Genomic DNA, 23,923 nt, shown 5'->3' on the forward strand with positions numbered 1-23,923 from the left:
ATAGTCTTGTTTTATATACGTTTCTCTGTAAGAAATACTACTATAATACCTACCTTCTTTTAGCGCTTTTCTAAACAAGTTTTTTTTTGTTATCAATTATTTATTACAAAACAGTACACATGAAAAACTCACAATTATAACACCAAACAAAATAAGTGTCTGTCCTGACTTTTTTTTCTTTATCTTACCCCCCCCACTATAAACACACAAGTAACCCCCCCCCCATGGCGATATCATCCCTTCCAACCCCCCCCCCCCCCCCATAGTTCTTCATTACACTATATTTGGTATATCATAAAATCATAACAGTACAACATTTACAAGTTACATCCACATACAACACAGTTTACGAACACAGTCACTCCACCAATTCTTTTATCTCTGATATTGCAGAGGTCCATGTTTGAATTGTCCTTTCCTTAGCTCTGTGTATTCTGGCTATAGATTGTTCCATGTAGAGTATGTAAAGACAGCAGTAAAGGAAAGACAGCAGCCATTGTTTATGAGTAAATGTGGAGGGTTACACCAACATAATCTTAAAATCAATGTTATAAACTACTGGAAGCCAGTGTAACAAGGCTAAACTGTCTGCAGACGAGAGAGAGAGCGTTTGGCCTGAGGCAAGAAGAGAGCCAAGATAACCTAGTTGAGAAGAACTTTCTCTAGATCAGCAAAAGACAAAATCATGCTCCAATGTTAAAGAATGGCTTTAGCTGTTTGAATCACTGGGTTTCACAGGCAAATCATGCTGGGTGTCTATATAGCAATGGAAATAAATATTCTGCTTATGAATAACATGACCAAATAATATTAATAATATGTGAGTGGGAGTATATCCAACTGTGGGAAAAAAATGAATAGACCACTTCAAATATTTCTTAATTCAGTGTCTCTATGTGTATGGCAGCCATTCCAGTGACTATTGAATTCCAACACAGGCACATCTACTTAGTGAGATACTGATTAGGTGACCACCTGAAAGCGAATCTGATTTAACAAGGAAAAGTATAAAAACCACTGGTGTGGTCGTCACTATCCTACAGAGCCCCCCTGGGGTCACATGGTGTGAATCCGTTCTCTCGGTTTAGTAATTCATTCCCTCGGTTTAGTAATCCGTTCCCTCGGTTTAGTAATTCGTTCCCTCCGTTTAGTAGGTTAGGGTTAGGCCCAGTGGCGGCTGGTGCTAAACATTTTTGGTGGGGCACAGCAGTGTTTCCTCCAGGATTTTTCACATTAGTGGCGGGGGGGTCCTCTTTCGCGCGCGCAGCTTAAACATGTGTGAGGATACGTAACGGCGTTTTGTGACAGAACTTTCACTTTCATTCATGAAATTCACCCCGTCTGTGTTACGAAGCACTTGAATTTTGGACCATTGCGACTGACTATAGCGTCATATACCATCAAAGGGGGGAGATACGACATGAAATATGTCAGAATGCAGCAATATCATGCACAGATCAGCCTTATAACATGTCATGTTATATATATATATATATATATATATATATAACGTTAGACAGGGAGCGCAGATGTATGTTTATGAACGATATGAGGCTGGGAGGGAAAAATCACAGTATACCCGCTAGAAAAAACTAGACTACACCACTGATTGTAGGCCTATGAGAGGACACGCACAAAACCGGCTAACGTTACTCATTAACTGTTTACACAAGTACAATCACAGTGTGACAGTCAGATGGAGCATTCGGTAAACAACAACAGCAAGGTAATGCTATCAGTTGAGTTAAAGAAAAACAGCTCTTACCTTTGAGGACACCAACATGAGCTCTGTTTACCCGTACCTCCGCCGTTCTGTTCGTGGTGATTTTAGAGGCAATAGATTATTTTTGCCCCGCGCATATTGCTATGAATAGTTCCAAGCTAGGTGCTTGCACGTTAGCTGCGAGGCTGCTCGGTTAACCCATTAGCGGGAACATTATTAGTTGCACAAAATAGGCTGATTTAATTGACCATGAACATCAGAGACAGACATTACGAATGTTCATTTAAAATACTCCGGAAGCCCGGAAGTCCGGAAAACCGGAAGTCGGAAGTCCTCAGCATAATGCATTGTCTGCAATACAACCGGATATTCAGGACGCAACTTTTTGCGCCCCGGCCGAGAAATAGACACAGCCAATTGGAGCGCTGCTACAGCTCACGTGTAAGCGAAAAGTATTTGGCCTGGCATAGACTTGCATTCGATCGGCGACCCGACTCCTCCCCCTATGTATTTTAACAGTGAATTTTACACACACACACAGATAAAATGTTTATTGTATTGGAGGATTTTTTATGAATGCTGATAGGCGCCGACAGAATATCAGCCGCATTTTGTAAATTAAAAAAAAACGTTTACAAATCGCAACTAGGAAGTGAAGGTGGGGAACTAGGAAGTGAAGGTGGGGGCGGCACCCCAGCGCCCTCTATCGGCCAGCCGCCACTGGTTAGGCCCTACGAGCCAGAACGATCGCAAGGATTAAGGTTAGGGTTAGGGTTAGGGTTAGGGTTAGGGTTAGAATCCTTGCGATCGTACTAACCTCTTGCAATAGGATCAGCTGGATGGCAAAAACAGTACTAGTTGTACCTCAAAAGTCATTGGAATCAAAAAATAACTATTGACCATGGCAAAAGGGTTGAAAAGAAAAGCTTTGAGTGAGAAAAAGAAGGGTTCAATTCTGCCTTCACTGGCAGAGGGATACAGAGAGCGTCAGGCTGCTTCCATCCTTAACATTTCCAAGACGGCGGCGGTTCATAAGAACAAGGTCAAGCCTCAGACATTGGGGACAACAAAGCTACAGACCAGCAGAGGACGATAATGACTAATTCAAATGTAACTCAACAACCGTAGGATGACTTCAAGTGATCTACAAAAATAATGGCAAACGGCAGCTGGGGTGAAGTGCATGGCGAAGACGGTTTGAAACAGGCTCCTAGTGGCAGGGCTGAAGTCATGCAAATCTAGAAAAAAGCCCTTCATCAGGGAGAAGCAACGAAGAGCCAGGCTGAGGACTGGAGTAAGGTCATGTTTTCTGATGAGTCCAATTGTGACAGAGTTTGATGAAAAAGTCTGCAAGTCTGGCAACGTCATTTTTCAGTTTCTTCCAGATTATGAAAGGGTATATGTAGTATATGATATGTCATACATTGAAATCTGAAACAAGTTGAAGAAGTCATGGATATTTGAATGTTAATACCCCCCAAATCACCGTGCTGAGAAAACCAGCCTCAAAGTATTCACAGGCTTTTTTTCACAGAGTTAACACTACGAGCGCGACGTTTTTTCACCTACTTTTAGCGCAACGAGGTGTCGAATCACACGACCACTCTTCACAATGGGGGAGTGTGTACTGACGCACAAAGATCGCTGGATGGCGATGTCACACAAGAGAAAATGACAAGATCACTACCTCTAAAAATGCATAAAGTTCCTATGCGCAGAGAAGCAGGGAAATTATTAGCGCAATCTATATGAAGATTGAGTCAGTTGAAACTTAATGTAAAAATATTAAAAATATTAATAAATATTGCAATATTGTGTTATCATAATTATGAGCTTCACAGTGATAAAGTCTGTTTATTTGTCGTGAACTTCGCCGGTAACGTCAGCCTGTCAGCCCCTGCAACTGCTCACAGGGGTTGTTATATGTGATTATATGGAATGGCTGAATATGTTCATTCTTTTTATTTTGATTACATTATATAATTGTACTTGGTATAATGACAAATAAACTTGAAACTTGAATGATCTCACAGGAGCGCGTACCTGCGCCGCAACCTGTTATAGTTAGTTTCACCTAGTGAAAAGACAATGTTGAAAAGACATGATGTCATAATCAAAATATAAAACCTGATTGGATAAAATAAGATTCTGTTGTGATTGTGTTGACATTGTTGTGATGTCAAAAGAAATCTTGGTTATGTAATGTGTAAAGTGGAGAGGAGATTGATCGGGACTGCGGGAGTCTTCATTACTAACGAAGGATGGTTGATTATTATTATACAAAAATAATCGTAATAAATATTGCAATATTGTGTTATTATAATTATGAGCTTCACAGAGATGCACAAGCCTGTCGTGTTTATTTGTTGTGAACTTCGGCCGTAACATCAGCCTGTCAGCCCCGGCGACTGCTGTAAGCTTGTAAGCTTTGAAACCTGTTTGGCTCTGTCATGCCAAAACCTGGCAGGCCTAATCGTTTCGAACGCTCTTATAGAATAGAATAGAATAGAATAGAATAGTTTAATGACCACACGACCTAGGTCGGTGGAATTTCTTGCTAATCGTTTGCTAATCGTTCGAACGTTCAGACCAGGTGGCGACTGTGACGTCATTCTAGTGCGCTGTGTTTACTCCCGCAGCAGATTAATGTGTGTATCTTAAACTGCGAAGACAAATGCAATTGTCATGGTTTCTTAGGTTTTCATTTTAGAGACATCTAGTGGACATTTTATGACATTACATTGTTACTGCCTTTATTCAGTTTCGGTTTTGATTAGTCACATGACGAACATTAGTCACATGACGTGAGCACACTGTTCAGACGTGATAGCTCGTGCAACAGCTAGTTTAGAGAAAAAGCTCCGGAGAATCTCTTTGTTTACATTCTTGCCCTGGAAAAGGCTTTGCTTGTAAGTTGCCTTTTCTTTTCTTGTTTAACTACAATGTATAATGTATATGTTTATAAATACATAGCTTATATTATTTAAGTATAACTATTTGTATTGCTATATTGATATTATATGTTGGCTACATACTGTTGATGTTGAAAGTGTAACAGTATAGTTTTGAGCATTACAGTAATTGTACTCTTATGTTTATTTACAGTTTTACAAAATAACCAAACGACCACTCATGTTTCTGAGGGTTGAGTAAAGAACTAAACTTTACTCCAGCGTCTGAGGATTCATTTGTGTGTCAGTGTGTGTTCGCTATCTGTGGAAGTTGCGCCCTGGTTACGCGCAGTGGGAACAGAATAGTAAAAAAGCAACCACTCAGCGGGCGGATCGACTCAAGGAGAGAGATCTTCAGCGCAAGCACTGCTCCCCATCATCCTTGCTCACGCCAAGCACACAGCAATATTCATGATGGAAGAGTTGAGCAATGCTGAGACAAGGTCAGTGGCCTCTAGCACATCTAGGTCTTTTAAATCAACAGCCAGTAGGGCAGCTGTCAATGCACGTGTCAAAGTGGAAGTAGCACGCACACGTGCTGGCTATGCAAAAATGGAATCAGAGATTATGATCGAAAAAGCCCAAATGGAAGCAAAATTAAAGAACTTGCTGCATGAGAAAGAAGTGGCAGAAGCCATCGCTGAAGCTAATGTTCTTGAAGCAGCAGCGGAGGAAGAAAACAACGGTATCGAAGCTGTCATTCATGCCACTGTTGACCGCACACGCCAGTACGTAGAACAACAGTCACAGCTACCACTATCTGCCGAAGATGTTAAGGACTCTATAGCCAATCTGGAACCGATAGTCCATAGGCTGAGATCCTCCTCACCACCCAGACAGCGTCTGACTGTTTCATACGAGAGACAGCACTCCTCCACCGCGAAGCATGAGCACAGCTCTCCATCACTGCGACCTAGTAGGCCAAAGACATCAGAGCAGCTCACACCCAGCAGGCCCAAGGGTTCACCATACAAACCAACAGGAAGCGGTGACACAACCGACATCAGTGATGTGGCTCGGTACCTAGCACGCAGAGACCTCGTAACCTCCGGTCTCACCAAGTTCGATGATCACCCAGAAAATTACTGGGCATGGAAGTCGTCCTTCAAGAACGCCATTGACGGACTACTACTCAGTGCTAATGAAGAGATGGACCTCATGATTAAGTGGTTAGGGAGTGAATCTGCAAAGCACGTGAAACGAATAAGAGCAGTACATGTAAGTCATTCATCTCAAGGTCTATGCAAAGCTTGGGAACGCTTAGAAGAGTGCTTCGGGTCTCCAGAGGTAATTGAAAAGTCCCTCTTCGACAGGCTGGAGAACTTCCCAAAGATCAGCAATAAAGATCCTGTGAAGCTGAGAGAGCTAAGTGACCTTCTCCAAGAGTTGGAAGCAGCCATGTTCGAAGGTTACCTGCCTGGTTTGAGCTATCTGGACACTTCACGCGGCATTTTGCCCATCGTAGACAAGTTGCCCTACAACATCCAAGAGAAATGGATATCACAAGGTTCCAGATACAAAGCTGAGCGACAGGTAGTTTTTCCCCCATTTACATTCTTCTGCGAGTTCATCACCAAAGAGGCACGAGCTCGCAATGACCCAAGCTTCAGGCTATCGATGAGTAACACAGCCCAGATGAAGTCAGAGCAGCCATTCAAGAGACAAAGTAAGAGCATGGTCTCTGCACATAAGACAGATGTCTCTCACGAGAAAGACACACGAGACGGTTCAGGCCGAACAGCAGTGGACATAAAAAAACTATGCCCTCTCCATAAGAAGCCACACCCCCTAACACGCTGCAGAGGTTTCAGAAGCAAGCCCCTCGAGGAGCGCAAGGCCTTCCTCAAAGACAACGGTGTCTGCTTCAGATGTTGTTCCACAACTACTCATCTAGCCAAGAACTGCACCACAGCCATCAAGTGCATGGAATGTGAGAGTAACAGCCACACCACGGCTCTTCATCCAGGACCTCCGCCTCCAGCCCCATCTGAGGATGGCGGGGAGGGAGAAGGAGGATCAGACCAATCTGCAGTCACCTCAAATTGCACAGAAGTCTGTGGAGAGGGTCAAAGCGGCAGATCCTGCTCGAAGATTTGCCTGGTGAATATATTCCCAGAAGCACACCCAGAGAGAGCAACCAGAGCATATGTTGTGCTGGATGACCAAAGCAACAGGTCGCTTGCAAGGTCTGAATTCTTTGATATGTTCCACATCAAGGGGTCAGATTCAGCATTCACACTTCATACATGTGCAGGTACAACTCAGATGACAGGAAGGAGAGCCACAGGCTTTGTGGTGGAATCTGTGGATGGAGCTACAACAGTGACACTACCTACACTAATAGAGTGTAACAACATTCCCACCGAAAGAGCTGAGATACCTACGCCAGAAGCAGCGTTGCATCATTCCCACCTCAAGCCCATAGCATATGGTATACCACCTTTGGATTCTAAAGCACAGATCCTTCTCTTGCTAGGCCGAGACATCCTTAGAGTTCATAAAGTGCGGGAGCAACGGAACGGTCCACATGACGCCCCCTACGCACAACGACTCGACCTGGGATGGGTCATCATAGGAGAAGTCTGCCTAGAGGCAGCCCACAAGCCTTCAGACATCCAAAGCTACCGCACCAATGTGCTTGAGAACCAACGCCCTTCATTCTTCAGCCCATGTCCGAACAGGATCCAGGTGAAGGAGCAATATGTTCCGAAGCCAGCACATCAGATTGCCCCAGCGCAAGGCACCCACAGTATCCGGGAATGCAACTTAGGGAGCACCATCTTCAACACGTCCGAGGATGACAACAAGATTGGACTCTCTATTGAAGACAGACTGTTCTTAAAGGTCATGGACAAAGAAATGTATATGGATGACTGCAACAGCTGGGTGGCACCATTGCCATTCAGAACACCACGTCAGCAACTCCCTCACAGCCGAGGCCAGGCCCTCACACGACTTACCTCTCTTCAAAACACACTGGAGAAAAGGCCCGAGATGAAGAGGCACTTCATCGCGTTCATGCAGAACATCTTCGACCGTGATCATGCTGAGCTGGCTCCTACATTGGAGAACGGACAAGAATGTTGGTACTTACCTATCTTCGGGGTTTATCACCCTCAGAAGCCAGGCCAGATTCGAGTCGTCTTCGATTCCAGTGCAAAATGGAAAGGCGTGTCACTGAACGATGTTCTCCTTTCTGGTCCGGACTTAAATAACAGCCTCTTAGGAGTACTGGTGCGATTCAGACGAGAACCTATCGCTGTCACTGTGGACATAGAACAAATGTTTCACAGCTTCGTTGTGAAAGAAGACCACAGGAACTTTCTCCGCTTTCTGTGATACGAGGACAACGATCCTAGGAACGACATATGTGAGTACCGCATGAAGGTTCACGTATTCGGGAACAGTCCCTCTCCTGCGGTGGCAATCTATGGTCTCAGACGTGCTGCAGCTCATGGTGAAGAAGAATTTGGGTCTGACGCCAAACAGTTCATCGAAAGAGAGTTCTACGTTGACGACGGACTCCTGTCAAGGCCCACAGCACGTGAAGCCATCGACCTACTGAAGCGGACACAGGAGATGCTTGCTGTGTCGAACCTGCGACTTCACAAAGTTGCTTCCAACAGCCAGGAGGTTATGGAAGCATTCTCTGCTGAGGACCGAGCAAAGGGACTCAAAGACCTAAACTTGGATGTCGATCCCACTCCTATTCAACGGAGCCTTGGAGTGAGTTGGGATCTGAAGAAAGATGTCTTCACGTTTCAAGTAGCAGAATCCACAAAGCCTTTCACACGTAGGGGTGTTCTAGCTACTGTCAACGGCCTCTTCGATCCACTTGGATTCGTTGCACCAGTTACGATACAGGGAAAGATCCTGTTACGAGAGCTCACAAACGAAGCCTCCGACTGGGACTCTCCTCTTCCTCCAGAAAGGGAAGATGAGTGGAACGCTTGGAGAAGCTCTCTTCAAGACCTCAGGCAGTTGGAGATCCCAAGAACCTATTCTGCTTCTACAATCTCAACAGCCATAAGAAAGGAGCTACACGTGTTCTCAGACGCTTCAGTGAAGGCTATTGCAGCAGTCGCCTATCTCCAAGTAATTGATGTTGAGCAAAAATGTCAAGTAGGATTTGTCCTTGGAAAAGCTAAGTTAACTCCACAGTCGGCTCACACTATCCCAAGATTGGAGTTGGGAGCTGCCGTGTTGGGTGTGGAAGTCGCTGAGCTAGTCACAAGCGAGCTAGATATAGCTCTGGATGCTGTCAAGTTCTATACAGATAGCCGAGTTGTCCTAGGATACATTAGCAACCAGACAAGAAGGTTCTATGTATATGTGAGCAACAGAGTGCAGCGTATACGGCGGTCTTCTGAACCAACCCAGTGGCACTACATCTCCACAAGCCATAACCCAGCTGACCTTGGCACACGTTCTGTGCCTGCAGCTATGCTAGGTGAGACAACCTGGCTTAGAGGACCAATGTTTCTGCTACAAGTAGAGGAACCATCATCACCTGAAGTCTTTGACCTCATCAACCCGGACTCAGACATAGAGGTGCGGGCACACATCACCAACCTGCCCAACGACAGAACACACCTTGGATCTCACAGATTCAAGCGTTTTTCCTCATGGAAGCGACTTGTGAGAGCAACAAGTTCACTCATCCACATCGTGGAATCCTGTAAGGCTACCAGCAAAGATCAGGATCAAACTTGCAGTTCATGGCATCACTGCAAGCAGCCTCGCACAGCTGAAGAACTGACAAAAGCTGAACTCATCATCATCAAATGCGTGCAAGGAGAGGCTTACAAGGACGAACTTGCGTGCATAGCAAGTGGAAAGGACATCTCAAGAAGTAGTCCTCTGAAGAAACTCAATCCCTATTGCGACGAAGAAGGCCTCCTGAGAATAGGGGGACGGCTCAGACATTCAGATCTCGCCTACAAGGAAAAACACCCTCTTGTTATTCCGGGACGGAAACACATCGCAAAGCTACTTGTGGAACACCATCACCAAAGGGTGATGCACCAAGGCCGAGTCTTTACCGAAGGCGCTGTCCGCACTGCAGGGTACTGGATCATGGGAGCAAGACGACTGATCAAAGGCATCCTTCACGACTGTGTAACCTGCAAGAAGCTCAGAGGCAGAGTGACGGAACAGATGATGGCCGACCTACCTGTTGATCGCCTGAGTACTGAACCCCCATTCACCTACGTGGGACTGGACGTCTTCGGCCCCTGGCATGTAAGCACAAGACGCACAAGAGGAGGACAGGCAAACAGTAAAAGATGGGCTGTTCTTTTCACATGTCTAAGTACGCGCGCTGTCCACATCGAATTGATTGAGTCAATGGACACATCATGCTTTATCAATGCGCTACGCAGGTTCTTTAGTCTAAGAGGACCTGCCAAACAGATTAGATCAGATTGTGGAACAAATTTCACAGGCGCATGCAGAGAGCTGAACATTCTGCTGACCGACCCCAACATGCCTAGCATTCGAAAGTACCTGGGAGAAGAGGGCTGCTCATGGGTCTTCAACCCACCTCATTCATCCCACATGGGAGGCTCCTGGGAAAGGATGATAGGGATATCAAGGCGCATACTTGACTCCATGCTGCTCAAGGCTTGCCCTTCTCGCCTGACTCATGAAGTTCTCTCCACCCTGATGGCAGAGGTTACAGCCATAATCAACGCAAGACCTCTCACCCCCATCTCAATGGATCCAGACTCTCCTTTTCTTCTAACACCAGCTATGCTTCTTACGCAGAAGATGTGCACTCCACTTCCTCCTCCGGGAAATTTCAGTGATACGGACCTCCACAGACAGCAGTGGAAACAGGTTCAGCACCTTGCAAATACTTTCTGGAGCCGATGGAGACATGAATACCTCACGACACTACAGAGTCGCAGCAAGTGGCAAGAGGAACGTCCGAACCTCAAAGTAGGGGATTTGGTCCTTCTCAAAGATGCTCAAGCTAAGCGCAACGACTGGCCCTTAGGACTAGTCAGCCAGACATTCCCTGACAAGGACGGGAAGATCAGAAGAATCGAAGTGAAGATCATCAAACATGGGACGGCTAAAACGTTCTTGAGACCAATATCTGAGACAGTGCTTCTCATGTCGCCAAAGGACTGAGTATCCCTGAGTTAGTTCATAGTGGTATTTCCTCCATACCAGACGGGGAGTGTCATGGTTTCTTAGGTTTTCATTTTAGAGACATCTAGTGGACATTTTATGACATTACATTGTTACTGCCTTTATTCAGTTTCGGTTTTGATTAGTCACATGACGAACATTAGTCACATGACGTGAGCACACTGTTCAGACGTGATAGCTCGTGCAACAGCTAGTTTAGAGAAAAAGCTCCGGAGAATCTCTTTGTTTACATTCTTGCCCTGGAAAAGGCTTTGCTTGTAAGTTGCCTTTTCTTTTCTTGTTTAACTACAATGTATAATGTATATGTTTATAAATACATAGCTTATATTATTTAAGTATAACTATTTGTATTGCTATATTGATATTATATGTTGGCTACATACTGTTGATGTTGAAAGTGTAACAGTATAGTTTTGAGCATTACAGTAATTGTACTCTTATGTTTATTTACAGTTTTACAAAATAACCAAACGACCACTCATGTTTCTGAGGGTTGAGTAAAGAACTAAACTTTACTCCAGCGTCTGAGGATTCATTTGTGTGTCAGTGTGTGTTCGCTATCTGTGGAAGTTGCGCCCTGGTTACGCGCAGTGGGAACAGAATAGCAATCTTCTTGCACTTGAATAGCATTAAGGTTGATGCAGGCTCAATAGTCAGCTATATAATATATAACATTTTATATGAAAACACCTGCTAATTTCACACGTAACTCGCTCCGCTAACGTAGTACTGAGTTGGCTAGTTAAACCACATCGCAGTGATAAATATAATTCCATAATCAGCAGGAAGAGAGCGCGGAGAGCACCTCAGGTTGGGAGAGCCCTATAAGACCCCGACTATCAAATAAAAGCAGAACGGAATAAACGTTATTAAATACAACGTTAGAAAATGCAAGTGTGCACAGCACACACACACACACACACACACACACACACACACACACACACACACACACACACACACACACACACACACACACACACACACACACACACACACACACACACACACACACACACACACACACACACACACACACACACACACACACACACACACACACACACACACACACACACACACACACACACACACAGAGGAAATCGCGCAATCAGTAGGGAGAGAGCCCGGAGCGCACCCACGTCTCGGGCGGAGACCTTGGTAAAATCATATCCCCCTGTCCAATACAATGTTGGCAATATTCTCTATTGGTTAAGTGCTCCCGGTTTCAAAAGAAAGAAACGGAGGTCTGATCAGCAGATCATTTCTCATAAAGTTGCAAACGCAACTTGAGCCTTAGGGACTAAGCATCCTAAAACAATGCACAGCAATTCAACTTAATAAAAAAATTCGCGTTTCGTTCAAGATCCATTAGAATAGGACATGTACAGTTATGATAAGTACAGTCATATGTAACTTTTGGACTAGTATAGTAGTTGATATTGTTGGTGGAAATTGTATCCATTTCAAAGTGTTTCTCCTGTTTCATCCTTCTGCCAGCGGAGTCGCAGTTGACATTTCTCCAGTTTCTATGCGTACGCATGGATCACAGTGTGCGTAGCCTAGAGGTGCGCACAGTTTTTATAAATCCCCAAATTTAGGGTGGTACGGACAGCTGAGCGCATCAACGTAAGCTTCCCTCCATCCAGGATATATACGACAAACGGCATGTCAGCAAAGCCCGGAGGATCATCAAAGATCCTAGCCATCCCAACCACAGCCTGTTCGAGGCCTCTTCCGGAGCCTCAATGCCAAGACTCAGAGACTAAGAAACAGCTCCCAGGAGATCAGACACTTCAACAAGCCCACTGTAGTCAACTGACTATCTTCCTCTTGCTCACCCCTTGTGCATGGACTACAGCAACCCTAAGCTCAAGCCACCTTACTACTGTGAACTCTATTATCACTAGCCGCTATAATTCAGCCTCTATCACAGGGTGTTAATACAAACCTCATTCACCTGCGTTCATTTTTACCTGCGTTGGTATTTATAGAAAGAAGCACGTACGCAACTTTAAACCATCTCAGCCCGTTTTATAAATAATGCTTACGTCCGTTTAGAAAACTGTGCTTACGTGAAAGTCAAAGATGACGTTCAAGTACTTCTTTATGAATGAGGCCCCAAAGCACATTGTTCCAGAAGTCCTGGGGCCTCATTTATAGAAAGTACTTTGGATAAAATGTTATCTTACCCGTGTCGTACGTAGAAAACCACGTCAAAGTAGTGATTTATACAATTTCAACGTGAGTCGATTTGACCGTGGAAACGATCGTAGCTCTACGTCAGGTATTGACTTGACGTACGCACATTACCTACTGGTTATGCAGAGTTATTACAGGCATGTGGCTCGTAATAAAATTAACGATGTTGTTATCAGCCGACAAAATGATGTTTCTGATTGTATTTCAGTCTTCCTTTATATTCCTCCGGAGCTGTCACGGCAACGCCATCTCCCCTTCAACATGCCTATATAATAGTGCGCTCCACAACGGACCTTGCCCAGCCATGCGCTAAATTATAGTGGATTTTCCTCCGGTGTGGTGGGGGTTCGCAAAGGGAGTGAGCAGCCATGTTTTCAATGTCTGATAAGAATAAGACCATTATATTATTACAGTATAAGCACTCAAGTTGAGGGGGGATGCCTGAAATAAAAATGGTCAAAATCATCCCCCTTCTAAAACTGCCATCCCCCCTTTCCATCCCTTATGTCATTTTATCAATGAACGTGGAGTAAAATACTGTGGGCGAGGGGGCACGCACACATGCAATGACATTTTTACCAAGTCACTGACACTGAAGACACTGATGCTGTGGGGATGCTAAAATTGTCCCCATATGATAAAATCCACCATCCCCCCTGATTAATAATTTTCTTTTACAACTTGAGTACTGGTTGTCATGATCAAACGTTACAAATGCAACTTACCGAGAAGCCACCCTTCTCTGCCCTCTCCCGCTCACTTGGCTTAATTCAGCCACTATAATTGAGCCGCTATCACAGGGCGTAAATACAAAGCTCATTCACCTGCGTTCAATTTCAAGTATATTTGGTATTTATAGACTTAAGTAAGTACGCAATTTTAAACAAGCGCAGCCCGTTTTATAAATAATGCTTATGTCCGAAAAAGGTGCTTACGTGCAAGTCAAAGACGTTCAAGTACTTTTTTTATAAATGAGGGCCCTGGTGTTTGTCTGGGTGTTCTCTGGCAGACTTTAGTCTTGTCCTGGGGGCTATTCCACGTACGTTGGATTAGTATATCCGCGATTAAATAAAAGCCTCGTTCGGGCAACTTGTGATTGGGATTCAAGCCTCAAGTGATTCCTCGAACGAGAATCAGCCTTGTGTCATCAGTGTTCACAGAAGACCGGTTTGGAAATACTCGATTTGGGCGCGTGCTCGCAGACATAAAGAGCCCAGAAGAGCCGATTGTCGAAATGAAGATAATAGCCTGCGCAGCGGTCCTACTTATTGCGCAGTGGTCCTACTTATTGATCTTTATGAAGATGAAAAATAAGATGTAAAATAGTGCAATACTGCCGCAATTAACAAGGCGAGGGAAATGGTTTGGCAAGAAATTGCTGACCGATTAAATGTGTAGGTCATACTAGCCCCTATTTATTGTTATATGTTCATATTTTAATAAATGAATATTCACTACTGTGGTGATATCAGCAGCAGGCTACATACAGTCATATTGTCACGATGGCATAGTGGTATTAACCGCTGCTATGGTATCAATTTGTCATTTTAAGACGGTGGTTCAAATCCCTCTTCTGACACACTTTTTACTGCATTTGTCTGAATCTAATCTAAAATCTCATCTAAAAAAGTATGTAGGCTATAAAATGATGGTGTAGGCTAATTTACAAGACCTGACATGATTACAATGCTGTTTAAAGCCTTTCTGACTAGTAAATGATGTTCTTCTAACTGGACCCTGGATTTGGCATAGATCATTTTTTCTTATGATTACTGATGGATAGATGATTCACTCCAGACATATATATATATATATATATATATATATATATATATATATTGTAAATCGATTTGCATGAAGGCTTCGGTTAAATGTAAAAAACAACAACATTAAATTAAATCAAGTATCGAACCGGCAACCTTCGGACCTCTAGCTGGCTGCCTTAACCCCTGCACTAAACATACCACTGTGATGATGTCAATGCAAGTTGATAGACATACCTATTTTTTTACACTTTTGTATCTATCTATCTATCTATCTATCAACATATAAAATGATCTATCCATCACACAATCAATCTATCTATCTATCTATCTCGTAAAAAGTGGGAACTAATATTTCCTAAAAGACACTTGCCAGAACTGTCGTTCGGGATGTAGTTTCCGCCTGTGAGACATTTTTGACGCACGTATTGCCTAAACCAGCCTGTAAACCTGGTCGCTACCAGGTTTGCTCTGAAGGATTGGTTGCATAGCAACCAAGCAGCAAATTATATGAGCCACATTGATGGAACGGAATGCAAGCTGAAATTAGCGCCCGGATCTGATTTAAACCCGGATTGGGTTTAATTGGCTTTGTAGGAACAGGCCCCTGATGGTTTTACAGCCAGGGTTTCCTCCTTGCACACCTCAGATAAAAATCTAACTTGTGCTACTCTTTCTGACGGAAGATGCATGTCTGACATCAACTGTGGCAAGAGCTACTTGTAGGTCTCGTGATGACATTTTAGGATGGTTGGAGACTTTTTTAAGCATCTTAAAGCATATTGCGGTATGCTCTTGGGTTGGCATGTTGTTTGCCATGTTGGCAGTTGTTTTAACTGTTCTCCACTTTTAAATTATTTTCTGGAGAGTGGAATGGTTGATTTCTAATTGTTGAGAGATCTTTTTAAACCCATTCCCAGACTCACACACAGACTCAGACTTCTTTCTGAAGGCCTCAGAGAGCTCTTTGGATCTCACCATAGTGATACCACTCACTTCAACAATCAAGGGCAAACCAAACTGAGGTTTAAATAAGACAGGTTCCTCCACAATCCTCTCTAATGATGTTCTAATCATTTGCACCTGATGTGGTGCACTTGATTCTAATTTTAGGCATTTTAAGTCACAATAAATTCCTCAGAAGAAAATTGCATTTCAATTAATTACATTTTACAAATCATTTTTAAAATAATATTTTTCAGTTGTATTTGTTTAGTTATATTACCTCCAATTCTTAATATTGATAAAATTAAGATCAAATTTCCATAAATATGTTGAAAAAGACAACGGTTTTCATGGGGTGTCCAAGACTGTAAGTAAGATAGATAGACAGATAGATAGATAGATAGATAGATAGATAGATAGATAGATAGATAGATAGATTGATCTTTATTTAGTCAGGACAGTGGATAGATCGATAGATAGATCTTTAATTAATGAACAGTTACTTATACAAAGTATGGTGACAGTAAATATGCCGGGTTTAGCTGTGAGCTAATTTGCATCCATAGTCCTCTATGATCTATGAGTGTTTCATCACATACAGTACAGGTAAGTAAGTAAGTAAAGCTTTATTTATATAGCACCTTTCATACAAGAAATGCAGCTCAAAGTGCTTTACAACAGGAATAAGAACATAAAGTGAATATAAAAACATATATAAAAACATATACATGCATAGAATGAATATAAAAGCAGGGGAAAACACTAAAAAGAAAAGGTAAAGATCTAACTTTCCATATCCCTTTCATCTCCCTACCTTACACAGTCTTTCTGTACTTCCCACTGGCTTTCCACCAGCACCACAAACAGTTTTTTGGAAAAGGTCTGTCTCAGTCTGTGTACGTTCTCAGTCTCTGTGGACGTTCTCAGTCTCTGTGTACGTTCTCAGTCTCTGTATACGTTCTCAGTCTCTGTGTACGTTCTCAGCCTCTGTATACGTTCTCAGTCTCTGTGTACGTTCTCATTCTCTGTGTACGTTCCCAGTCTCTGTGTACGTTCCCAGTCTCTGTGTACGTTCTCAGTCTCTGCTAGACCTTGCACCAAAAATCCAACTACTCAGTATCAACATTCTAGTTTCTTTCTTTTGCACACCTCTTTCAACTAGTCAGTCTGTGTACGTGAATATAAGAGCAGGGGAAAACAGTAAAAAGAAAAGGTAAAGAAAATACAATAAAAATAAATTTTAAAAAGGGCTAGTTGATAAAACATTTAAAGTGCAGTAGCTGGCAAATCAGCAGTGGGCAGGTGCAGATAAGCTAGTTGAAGGCTGTATTGAAGAAGTGCGTTTTTAGCTTTCTTTTAAAAATATTTAGTGAGCTGGCTTCCCTGATCTCTAAAGGTAATGTGTTCCAAAGCTTTGGGGCATAGTTGGCAAAGGCTGCGCTCCCGATCTTCTTCTGACTGTTGCTGGGAACCTCTAATAAACCTGCGATAGATGATCTTAGTGTTCTTGAGGGTACATAATTGGCAAGGGAATTAGCAATGTACTTTGGGCCTCGTCCATTAAGGGCTTTGTATAAGGAGGAGGACCTTAAAATCAACCCTACATGTTACTGGCAGCCAGTGCAGAGTAGCTAGGACCGGAGTAATGTGCTCTCTCCTCTTGGTTCTAGTTAGAAGTCGAGCTGCAGAGTTTTGAATGAGCTGAAGTCTTGCAGTAGTTTTTTTAGGAAGGCCAGTAAAAAGTGCGTTACAGTAATCGAGCCGGCTTGAGACAAAGGCATGAATCAGTTTTTCAGCATCTTTTTGGTTTATAAGTGGTCTTACTTTAGCAATGTTTCTAAGGTGAAAGAATGATGTTTTCGTCACCTTGTTAATATGGGACTTGAAGCTTAGGTCTGAGTCGAAAATAACACCTAGACTTGTAACCTCAGGTTTAATCCATGATGTCAGTTTCCCCAGATTATTAAGCAGCATATCCCTCTTTGCTTTAGGGCCGATCAGTAGGACTTTAGTTTTGTCCTCGTTTAGCTTCAGGAAGTTATTGCTCATCCATTTATTTATTGCTAGAAGGCAGTTCGTAATGGAGTCTATAGCTGAAGTATAATTTGGTTCAGCAGAAATGTACAGTTGCGTGTCATCAGCATAGCTGTGGAAACATACGTTGTGCTCTCTAATGATGTCCCCGAGTGGTAACATGTATAGTGAGAATAGTAGTGGACCAAGGCAGCTCCCTTGTGCGACTCCGAAGTCGCTGTCATATTTCTCAGACACATGATCTCCAAGCTTGACATAGAACTTTCTCCCTGTAATGTATGTTCTGAACCAATTTAACATGCTGCCAGAAAGACCAACTAAGTCTTCAAGACGATTGATTAGGATATCATGGTCGATCGTATCGAACGCTGCACTTAGATTTAGGACGAGAATTGAGACCTTATTAGCATCAGAGTTTAGTCTGAGATCACTCACTATTTTAGTAAGAGCAGTTTCAGTGCTGTGATATGTTCTAAAACCTGATTGAAATTCCTCCATGACATTATTTTCTTTGAGAAAGGAGTTTATTTGTAGTGAAACGTCCTTCTCAAGTATCTTATAGTATAGTATGAATGTGAGGTTGCATATCGGTCTGTAGTTTTTCAGTGCATCGGCGTCGAGGTTGGGTTTCTTTAATAGCGGTCTTACAACAGCTGTTTTGTAGGCATCTGGGAAGATGCCTGTTTGAAGTGACGTATTTATGATCTTCAGCACATGATTTGAGACACTATCAAACACCCGCTTGAAGAATGCTGTTGGTATAGGGTCAAGGCAGGAGGTGGAGGAATTAGATTTAGAGACAGTGTTACAGAGGTCCAGTAGTGTAATACAGGTGAATTCACTCATAGTTGCTGCTTTTGTTTTCCTGAGGTCGACTATGTTTGCGTCAGGGGTGATGCTGGCTCTAATAGATGTTATTTTATTATTAAAGAACAGTGCAAGCTCTTCACATTTTGTTGCTGACGGCTGTGGAGGGGGGGGGGGGGGGGGTAGTGTTGATGAGCTTGTCAATAGTAGAGAATAACACTCTAGAGTTACTAGCGTTTTCTGTAATAATCATGGAGAAGTAATCCTTTCTAGCAAGGCGTATTGTTTTGTTGTAGGCAGTCATCGTGTCTTTGTAAATATCACAGTGAACTGTGAGCCTAGTCAGGTGAGTATGTTCATATATGATACAGGTATATATGAGTGTTTCACCACATACAGTACAGGTGAGTATGTTCATATTATGATACAGGTATATGTGAGTGTTTCACCACATACAGTACAGGTGAGTATGTTCATATATGATACAGGTATATATGAGTGTTTCTGTGCCTGTGGTTCTGGTGTGACCCAGGGGCGTGGGAGTGGGAGCACCTCCAGGAGGCGGTGGGGGAGAAGTTGAAGAACTCTCTGGCCGTGGCTCAGCTGATGGAGCGGGTGCGCTCTTTCCTCGGCAGAGAGAAGGTGAGGAGGAGGAGGAGGAGTAATCTCAAACTCAATCCACTGAGCGGTCTGTTGAACCACACAACACCAACCCCCCTGACCCCCTCAACCCTGATTATGATCTGACCTTGAGTGAAAAACAACATCATTATATAGGATTTTAACATGAGATCTGGTGGTGATGACAACAATGCATATTTAGACACATATACACAAATACACGTGTCGCAGACACAGACGCAGATATATAGAGATTTCTTTGTGATTTCTTAGCTTTTATGACAGTCTCTTGCTAGGTATGGGATGTTCTATAATTAAATCTAGTACAATGATGGAGACTGCTTTGGATACTGGCCGAGATGTCTGTCAGTCTGCCTTAGTCTCCATTGTGGCTGTCTTGGCAGGAGCAGTGAGAGTGAATTGGCTAGTGCCGGGGCAGACTAGCAGACAGGCTATTTGTATGCCATGGGGGAGGTGAGAGGCAAGTGCAGAATGCAACCATGCTTGTAAATACCAGATAGTGGTGGAATTATCTGACTTAACCCTGTGTTTGCATGCCTGTGTGTGTGTGTGTGTGTGTCTGTCTGTCTGTCCATGTTCCTGTGTGTGTGTGTGTGTGTGTGTGTGTGTGTGCGTGCCTGTGTGTGAAGGGCCCCAGGGACACACCCAATGCACGAGCAGCCCAGCTTGGCCCCCAGTCCCTGGTTAACCTCTTCAACTCCCCTCTTTACTCTGACGTCATCTTTATGGTACAAGGCAAGTTCACACCACCTCTATTAAACACAGCATGAGAAAGGTCATTCTTTATGACGCCTGATTAAGCAATGCTCTCATCTGTAAGCCCTCAAGCAGGCGGTTCTGTTTCAATATTTCACGTTTCTCCACACTTGCCATGACTCTGGAACATATTAATATTTGTCTCATCGGTCCACAAAACCTTATTCCACAACTCTGCAGGCTCTAATAGGTGCCTTTTAGCAAACTGGTAAGCTGGCCATCCGGTTGTGAGTGGTTTACACCTTGCAGTGTAGCCTCTCTAGTTCTGCTGTTGAAGTCTTCTGCGGATGCTAGTCTCTGACACATTCACACCTACAGTCATGGCCAAAAATATTGGCACCCCTGCACTTCTGTCAGATAATGCACCACTTCTCCAAGGAAAGTGTTGCAATTACAAATGCTTTGGTATTCACAAGTTTATTTCTTTTGGACTGGATCTAATTATTGGCTTACTTTTTAACTTAATTTTTGATAGCAACCCTTTGGAAAAAATAACTAAAATCAATCGCTTCCTGTAACCATGAATGAATTTCTTACACTTGTCTACTAGAATTTTGGACCACTCTTCTTTTGCCAACTGCTCCAAGTTGCTCATATTTGAAGGGTTAAGGGCTAACCCAATCAACTGCTGTTTTGAGATCGCTCCACACAGGTGTTCTATGGGATTTAGATCTGGACTCAATGCTGGCCACTTCAGAACTCTCCAGCGCTTTGTCTTAAACCATGGGTGCTTTTTGATGTGTGCTTTGTGTCATTGTCCTGCTGGATGACCCATGACCCCTGACAGAGACCCAGCTTTCTGACACTGGGCCCTACATTGCACCCCCAGATTCTTTGGTAGGTTCAGATTTCATGATACCATGCACACAGTCAAGGCATCCGGTGCCAGAAGTAGCAAAGCAACCCAAAACATCTGTGAACATGTGTGAACAACCCAAAACATCTCCACCATGTTTGACTGTAGGGACCGAGCTCTTTTCTTTGAAGGCCTCATTTCGTTTTCTGTAAACAGTACAATGATGTGCTTTACCAAAAAGCTCTATTTTGATCTCATCTGTCCACAGGACGTTCTCCCAGAATGATTTTTGCTTCCTAAGGTAAGTTTTGGCAAAACACCCGCCTGGCTTTTTTATGTCTCTGTGTCAGCAGTGGGGTCCTCCTGGGTCTCCTACCATAGCGTCCCATTTCATTCAGATTGCGTCGGATAGTTTGATACTATTGATCATAGATTATTAATAAGAAAACTTGATAGTTTTTGGCATTAGAGGAGTAGCAAACTTATGGATTAGAAACTATCTTGATAATAGACACCAGTATGTACAAATAAACAACGATAAATCTGAACTGCTAAGGGTCACATGTGGAGTCCCACAAGGTTCAGTGCTGGGTCCAAAGCTGTTTATTTTGTACATGAATGATATTTGCAATGTGTCCAAGTTGTTAAATGTTGTTTTGTTTGCAGATGATACCAATTTATTTTGTTCTGGCAAAGATTTGGAGCAGCTTCTGGATACAGTGGAAACGGAACTAAAAACTATAAAACGATGGTTTGACACAAACAAGTTGTCATTGAAAAAACGAAACTTATGATATTTGGAAATCGAAGAATTAATAGTCAAGTACAAATCATGATAGATAATGTTGAAATTGAAAGAGTTTATGAAAACAAATTTTTGGGAGTTGTTATAGACCACAAACTATGTTGGAAAACACACATAAACTATTTAAAGACAAAAATATCAAAGTCTATTGCAATACTGCATAAAACAAAAGACATACTCAATCCAAATTCATTACACATATTGTACCGTTCTCTAATAGTTCCATACATAACTTACTGTGTGGAAGTGTGGGGAAACACATACAAAACAATCACAAATCCAATTTATTTACTACAGAAAAGAGCTATACAAATTATAAACAGAGCTGCCTATCAAGAACCAACTAACAAATTATTCATAAACACCTATGATCTCAAATTTAAAGAATTGGTGGACTTCAAAATGGTAATGGTGAAGTAATGTATAAAGTAAAAAATAAGATGCTTCCAGACTGTATCCAGAGACTGTTTCAAGTTAGACAGAGTAATTACGAATGTCTTGATTATGCACTTATAAGGGGAAAACCACTAATGTAAAAAGGGTAGGCGCATTAATATAGTTTTTTGTTTGGTACTTTTGAGTTTTCTGTTAAGATGCGCAAGTGAAATGTTGTTGTTGTTGTTTTTGATTATGCACTCATGGGAAAAATAAAATAAAATAAAATAAAATAAACATGCATGTAACAAGGGTAGGCGCAATAAGCCATGGCTTCAGCCTACACCTTTTTGGTCCTGGTACGCATTGTGACTGTGTACATTTTTAAATATATGTATTGTGAATTGTATAAGGGACCAAAATAAACATTCTCAATCAATCAATCTCAATCAATAGTGCAAGCTGACACTGCTGTACCTTGTGTCTGCAGGTCAGCTTTGTTTGGAAGTTGATTGAGGTTTTTTATTCAACATTCAAACAATCCTTCTTTGCAAACTTGTAATAAATTGTTCTCTTCTGTCCACGTCCAGGGAGGTTAGCTGCAGTGCCATGGGCTGTAAACGTCTTGATGACGTTGCTCACAGTGGACACAGACACATTAAGATCTCTGGAGATGTCCATGCTTTTCCACAATTTGGTTTCTGAAATCCACAGACAATTCTTTGCTCTTCTTTCTTTTCTCCATGCTCAGTGTGGTACACACAGACACACAAGAGAAAGATTGAGTCAACTTTTCTCCATTTTAACTGGTTGCAAGTGTGATGTCTATATTGCCAGCACCTGTAACTTGCCACATGTGAGTTTAAATACAAATTAAAGGAGCATTACATGTGTGAAATACAATTATTTCATACAATTTTGCCAATCATTTTGTCCAGTCCATTTTTGGGGTTCTGTGTGGAATGATATCAGACTTTTTTTGTGTTGTTCCAATGCAAACAAAATCAATAAACATGTAAATACCAAAGCATTTGTAATTGCAACAATTTTCTGGGAGAAGTGGTTTGTTATATGGCAGAAGTGCAGGAGTGCCATTATGTTTGTCCATGACTGGACGTCCTGGAGACATGGTATTCTTCGGTCATCCACTGGAGAAGTCTTCTTTGGCTTACAGTACAAGGCTATTTGCGATTGCTGAGCTCAGAAGTGTTTTTCTTTTGGACAATGTTTCAAACTGTTGTTGTTGGCAAGCCTAAGGATTTAGATATGTTCATGATAGTTTCTTTCTGATTTCTCAGCCCAATATTGGCTTCCTTGACTTGCAGTGACAACTCCATGGTCTTTATATTGACAGACACCAAAGAAAACGTAAAGGCTAGAATCAATACTGTACTATCCAGGAACACATGTGAAGCCTATTTTCAAATACTATTGGTTCCATGAAATAGGAAGACCATGTATAAAAAGTGCTGTAATTTCTAAATGGTGAAACCAATCTGAAAAAGTAAAACATTGAATTCAGTCTTATAATCTCTACTTTAATGTTAAAGTCATTGTTTAATTTCATATCCTAACAGTTGGAGTATAGAGCTAAAAGAAGACAAAGTGCTTCCTCTTTCAAATAGTTATGGAGGGAACTGTAGTGGTTATGAGCGTCAGGTGATGAATGACCCAGGGTGACAGTTAGGTTTTATGCTATAGTTAAGAGTTAACTAACCTTTTAAATGTTACTACTGGTTTATCTCTACTGTTGTTTTATCTCTATTGTTGTTTTACCTCTACTGTTGTTTTATCTCTATGGTTGTTTTATCTTCACCGTTGTTTTATCTCTATGGTTGTTTTATCTCTATAGTTGTTTCATCTTCATTGTTGTTTAATCTCTGTTGTTGTTTTATCTTCATTGTTGTTTTATCTTCATTGTTGTTTCATATCTATTGTTGTTTTATCTCTATTGTTGTTTTATCTCTA

General features: G+C 42.3%; 1 protein-coding gene across 1 annotated transcript in view; it reads left to right on the forward strand.

Annotated features, from left to right (window-relative positions):
- Window positions 1–23,923, forward strand: part of rhobtb3 (Rho related BTB domain containing 3) — a gene marked incomplete at both ends in the record, with an annotated part of 92,540 nt that overhangs the window by 48,607 nt on the left and 20,010 nt on the right. The window contains 2 exons of the mRNA XM_080529357.1: window positions 19,114–19,223; window positions 19,853–19,962. Coding sequence (XP_080385483.1) covers window positions 19,114–19,223; window positions 19,853–19,962 — 220 coding nt within the window. The remainder of the gene's footprint in view (window positions 1–19,113; window positions 19,224–19,852; window positions 19,963–23,923) is intronic.

The sequence above is a fragment of the Nansenia antarctica genome, assembly GCF_963989245.1.
Source record: "Nansenia antarctica genome assembly, chromosome: 4".
Lineage (NCBI taxonomy): Eukaryota > Metazoa > Chordata > Actinopteri > Argentiniformes > Microstomatidae > Nansenia > Nansenia antarctica.